Source organism: Taurulus bubalis (genome assembly GCF_910589615.1).
Source record: "Taurulus bubalis genome assembly, chromosome: 15".
In the NCBI taxonomy this organism is placed as follows: Eukaryota; Metazoa; Chordata; class Actinopteri; order Perciformes; family Cottidae; genus Taurulus; species Taurulus bubalis.
This window is the reverse complement of record NC_136603.1, coordinates 20,519,954-20,525,953: the sequence shown is the minus strand read 5'-3', so window position 1 is coordinate 20,525,953 and position 6,000 is coordinate 20,519,954. Positions and strand designations below refer to the sequence as shown.

The 6,000-nt window shown below is 45.8% G+C and overlaps 1 protein-coding gene across 1 annotated transcript in view; it reads right to left on the bottom strand.

Moving 5' to 3' along the window:
• The window catches only part of klf7b (Kruppel like factor 7b), a gene marked incomplete at both ends in the record, with an annotated part of 60,025 nt that overhangs the window by 14,607 nt on the left and 39,418 nt on the right, over window positions 1-6,000 (bottom strand). The window contains one exon of the mRNA XM_079231046.1: window positions 2,552-3,203. Coding sequence (XP_079087172.1) covers window positions 2,552-3,203 — 652 coding nt within the window. The remainder of the gene's footprint in view (window positions 1-2,551; window positions 3,204-6,000) is intronic.

Genomic DNA, 6,000 nt, shown 5'->3' with positions numbered 1-6,000 from the left:
TTAAACCACAGTGCTGTGCTTGTAGTGAACACATCGGGAGGGAATACACCGCCCCCACATTTATACCACACACACACACACACACACACACACACACACACACACACACACACACACACACACACACACACTGAAGAAGAAGCTGCAGTGTCTCCAGGGTGCCTTTTTCCCCCCTCAATGAATGATTCTGCCTTTTAAAGCTCATCGTTGGATGGCATGACTCGGCTGTAGAATCATCAGAAGATTAGAGGTACTGCAGCTAGCGGCTAGGCTACCAGAAAGCTAGCTGCTCCATTCTGGATTAGCTATCATAAAGCCTCAGCCCTGGGTTCCCGAGGCTATGCTAGGTGCTGCCCCGGAATGTAATGCTATACTTTAAGCAAAGCGATGGTCACTGGGATCGTATAAGCATGTAACACGCTGGATTAATGATGCCAAGGTTGCCCGTATTAATACAGTAGGGGGTCTGCAGGCTATGCACTGTAATCCTGATGAACACCAAGGAACCTGCTAACACTAGATGATGGCACCCGGAGGCCGCGAACCACTCCAGATACTGTAAATGACGCCGTGGCTAAAGCTAGAGGTAAATAACTCTAGCTCTGGGGGGTGGAAGTCTTCACCAGCCTCATGCTGCAGATATGTGATGCACTCAGCCTCAGTTATCCAGGCTAAAAGATGTCCAATCCAGAATGCATTTCAACATGAAAAAAGATGGAAGGATGTATAGGGATGTTCCTGTCCCTTTAAAAGTAGGACTGTAAAGAGTAAGAGTAAATCAAAACAAACTCTAATCTAAATGTTTTTTCACACAAAAAAGAGAATAAAGTTTCTGTTCCAAAGTTCTTGTGTTTTAGCAATAAATCAATTTAGTCTTTTGGTTAAATTGCTAAATTACTCCAGTAAAGAACACTGGGTAACTTTTGCAAATTTGAACTCCTTTTGCCGTAATCCAAAACCGTGTCACAGGGACAGGCGCTGCCAAATATGTGCTGGACTTCTTTTTACAGCCAGAGGAGTTGCCGTTAGAAAGAATGCAAGTTGAAGGCACATCCGCATGGCTTCCCTTTTTAAACCCGAAGGTTTCCACCTGGTCTGAACGCCTGGTCCGTCTCTTTTAGTTTTTCTGTGGACTTCATTTCACTCTGAATTGTATTTTCCCTTTACTGTCTGTCAAACAAGAACTTCCTGTAGAATCTATTGAAAGGTTTTGTTTCATTGTGCTATGGGCGATAACCCATTCAGAAAATTACAACAGGTTGCTCCTTATCGAGTAACCTTCTTACAATGACAGATATAAACTTAAGCTTAGGTGACTTAATGCTGTGCAAACTCAAGCAAATCAGGAATTTCTCATAATCTGCATCAGTCAAATCCGTCTTCACTCATGAGTCTCCCTCATCCACCCAGAGCTCGTCTCCACATGCACTTTGCAGAGCTCGCGGCAAACAGCCCCCGGACACATCAGCCGGCTGTCTGTTCTCTCTGAGGGTCACTGAGAGGGCAACTGTAGTTAGCAGCTAAAGCCCCGTGCAAGACCCAGTTGGACATGGCTGAATTACCAATGTCATTTACCACCGGTCTATCACTCATCAGGCAATTACTGTGGCGGGGCCTTTTGGCCCAGAGCTGGGATCAAGACGCATGAGGAAACTTATAAGATCTAGAGACGATCACCTGCGAAGCAGAAGAAGACGAGGAGAGGTCACGAAAACTCCCCCAAGGGCGGATTTCTCCTCAAAGCAAACAGACATTCTCAAAGCTCCTCAAAGTTCCCCATTTTAATCCACCCATTCGCTTGGTACGAATAGAAAATATTGCATCGTTAGAAAATGTTAGATGTGCGAAGGGTCGTTTCAGACCCTCGTAGATTTCGCCGAGCGTGAATCGGCTTTGCTCGAAGCTCCAGGTTTGAGCACATTGTTGAGCCTGCTGCCGCTAGTGCTGAAACCACAGTGCTGGTGATTCTAGTGCAGTTTCCATTGTGTTGGATCTGAACTACAACACATTGGGTTGAAATGGAACAGAGACAGAGTTGACTATCTGCTTAACTTCAAGGGTGCTTACAGTGCAGGACTTTGTATTCATTTCTATAAACACTCCCCTTATTTTAGGGCACAGAAAGTAAACGGGAAAGTTGTATAACCTCTAATAAGGTCTTCATTGTCAAGCTTTGCCAAGTCTCACTGACATCATCAGACACTTGGTAGCGTCCCAGCTGATGTTCTGGCAGACCTGTACTGCAGCCAGCGTTGCTTCTTGTTTCAGGGTTCTTTGCATCCAGTCCTCCACCAGTAACGTCACAATGTTTGTCCATGAAACTCTTTGCTTTTTAAGTCTATATGATGTCCTGCTGCATTGTCCAAAAACTGGGTGATCTGATGCTCATTTCATTCTCGCACTAAACACAGATCACAAATGATTGTTGCTTAAAAATTGCAGATAAATCTAAAAGCCCTACGGGTTTCTTGCACGGGTCCCAAATGAGCGAGAGGACTAGATCCTCCAAAGTGCTGGACTACAGAACAAATGAATGTAATGAAGGTCTTACCTGTGTGAGTCCTCTGGTGTGCCTTCAGATGGGAGCTCTTGGTGTAAACCTTCCTGCAGCCATTAAACTGGCACCGGTGGACTCTCTTTTTGTTCTCTGGTACCTCTCCTCCCAGACTTCCTCCTCCTCCCTGCTCGCCGTCACTGAGGGCTCCTCCCCGGCCCGGCGGCGACGGTAGCGCTCGCGCTGCCACCAGTTTGGCCGCCCCCAACCCCACCTTCTTCGCCACAAATTTGAGCGTAAGCGTGCCGTCCGCCGTCGCGGTCAGTGTTTGTGTGGATTTGATGAGGTGGCGGCCGAGCTCCGGTGACGATGGCGGTGTTAGGGATGTGACGGCAGCGCTGAGCTGTGCGGCACTGACTCCCGCCAGGACCTGGTCCTTTGGTGTGAGGGTTTCAGCCCCTAGCTCTGCTTGGGTCTTGCTGGAGTTGGGCATCTGCAGGGTTTTGGCCTGGATCTTGGGGAGGGATACCAGTAGTGGAGGTGGGCTGGGTTGGTCAGGGAGGCTGGGGAGGAGGGGATCCATCAGGTCCTCATCACTGTCTCCACCCTGCATGAAGGAAGGCGTTAAGAGACCGTCCAGCTCCTCGTCAAAGAGCTCCGAGAGTCGCTTGGGCTCCGTCTGTAGGTATCGCTCCAACTCTAGACATGTCTGCAACAAAAGAGAAGCACATGGAAGTCAGACATAAATATACTTAAAACCTGTTGCTTCAGTTTTTTTTATCACAACGCCATTCACGCCAGTCACATATGCAAGATGCATGTGGATGCAATATCACTTTATCATATCATTTATCAGCTCTTTTACGTTTCACAGGAACTACAACAACACATGTCACTCGCTACCCAATCAGTACTCCGAATCCTTTCTCAACAGAGAGGAGAAGAAAGCTAGATGGCTCACTCTTTAACTACTACCATCATCAGCTCCAGAAAAAAAGGTCACTGTGTCCGAACCGACTAATCAGGCAGGTGCTAGCGGGGAGTGCAACGTTAGGCCGAGCTCGTAAAATGTCAGCAATGTGGCAATATGGCAACATTTCACACTGGAATCTATAGTTTCTATGGCGTCCATTCTCTGTATGTTTTTGTTCATGTTTTTCAAAGGGTTTAAACTGAGCCATACAACAATGATAGCAATCATATCACATCCATACAGGGTTAGAAGTGTACAACTGGAATTGTTTTATTTTTAAGGCACTGGTACTAAAGTGGTAGTCTGTATTCGACAATACTTAAATTCAGGTATCAAGAAGGAAAAAATGGTATCGAACATCAAAGCTCCGCAGGGGACCTTTTAGGGCAGACCTTGGTCACGGCGGTTCAACGACCGACTGATGCATTTGTCAAGATAGTCTCGCCTTAAATATTCAGTGGTTTTCTCCAGACTGCAGCCTGTTCAGAGACTCTGTTTACTCGTAACTCCTAAATTCAAATGCCCACTGCAGGCTCTATATTTCTCTGCAGCTGTTGACCATGTCACCTGGCACATGGCAGTCCTGAGAGAGGAGGGATTTAGCCCGTGATTGATTGCTGCTGCCGGGCACGAGCTCTCCGGAGCCCTGAACTGTGGAAGCCTTGCCTGTTTCCCTCCGCTCACCCAAATCAACCAGCCGTGGAAGTTATATCGCAAGATAGAGGGAAGGTATGGGAACGGGATGACGGAGGGGAAGTCAAACAAAGAAACAAAAAGGGAAGGAAGGGAGATATATAGAGAGAAACAAGGAAACGTAAGCACATATTTCTATAATTGTGTCTTCAACCTTTTTGTCTCAGAGATAGCAGAGACATCTGGGCAACAACTTTACGGTTGCAGGTTTTTTGGCAGCAGCGCAGCATCACCACAGTCTGCTGGTGACTTCAGTTCCGCGGTCAAGGGCACCGGGCCACATTACCTCCAGGGATTTGAGCCAGAAACCTTTAGGGGTCACTAACCTACTTTTCTAACCTAAAGGCTGCACCTCTCCTCTCTGAGCTTCTATATGTGTTCTGTAATTCCTGTTCCCCTCTCACTTTAACTACCAGTTGCACTTTTGACGCAGTGTACAGCTGGTGATAATCTGAAGAAATACTAAAGAAGAAGGAAAAAAACAGTTTCACAGCTGTTTGATATATAATGTAAACCAAAAGCAAGCCTTATTAAATGCTACTACAAGGGTAAAAAGAGCGCCTGTGATACTTAAGATTGTTTTACATCTCAAACAGATGCAAACCAGATGGCGGGACATCAGATTTCAGAACAGCAGTGCTAGTAATTACATCAAATAAAAAAATAAGCAAATGAATGTGTTGATCATAGATATTTAGATTTTGTGTTTTTTATTTTTCTCCAGGAGAGAGAGAGAAGACAGCAGGTCCGTCCACAGCCCAGTAACTGTCCACTCAGCACTTTCTTGCAAGCTACCTGGCTCGAGCACCATCCTGCAGCATTCTGCCTTCACTGTACCTACTTGGAATTGAATTAATTTCCTCTGTGTGACCAGAAGGCTTTTGGCAGATGAGGGTTCTCATCCTGATCCTCTGGCTCTTTCCACCTCCGCCATCCAAGCAAATTACAGCCACTATAGGAATGTTTCTTTTTTTTCTCAGCAGCAGCTGGTTGTTTCTGTCCATTCACACCAGCCAGCGCTGGAGCTCTGCTCCGCTCAGACTCAGTGACAAAACAGACAAACCAACACATTTAGTCTGGCCATCTGTTGAGTGGTGATAAGCCCAACTTCCCGCTTCCTTTTCTTCTTCTCTTAAAAAAAGAAGTCTTTTTTTTTGCTCCTCTAAGAATGCTCATTTGCATATGAATATAAATCAGAGATATCTCTTTGGGAGGGTGATGCTTCTTCATAAGGAAACTTGAAAAGGAGAAGCGCACATGTACAGAAGCCAAGATGACGCCAAGATGACGCCAAGTAACGATGGCAAAGCGGATACTGGCGCCGCGAGGAACACCAATGGGTTAGCCTTTTGTCTAGATTGTTGCTATGATTCGTTAGCATTGGTATTCCTTTGAGTAATCACTGTGTGTGTGTAATGCAATATCCAGTCAAGCATGCTGAAGGAGGCCATTACGTCTCCGTTGAACTTATATCAGTCACCGCTAATGCATCTGGAAACCAATACTGGAGATTATCAAACAGACATCAGGTGATCTGGAGTGGAACTTAAACAGCCAAGTGCTTTATATCCAGACAACATAGCGACAAGGTTTAGATTTTAGATCTCGTAGTGACGACGTGTATTTATACGCGGAAACTTACTAACGGAGTCCGAGAGGCAACGCACCACCAACCAACCAAACAAACAAATAATACAAAAAACAATCCTAAAGCTGATACAAAAGTTAGGCCTATCATTCAAATTATGCACCTATAAGGGGACATATCATTACAATATCCTGCTCCCACCATCTGAGTATCTCCACCCATGGCTTAAGAACTACATTTGCAAAGGTGCAC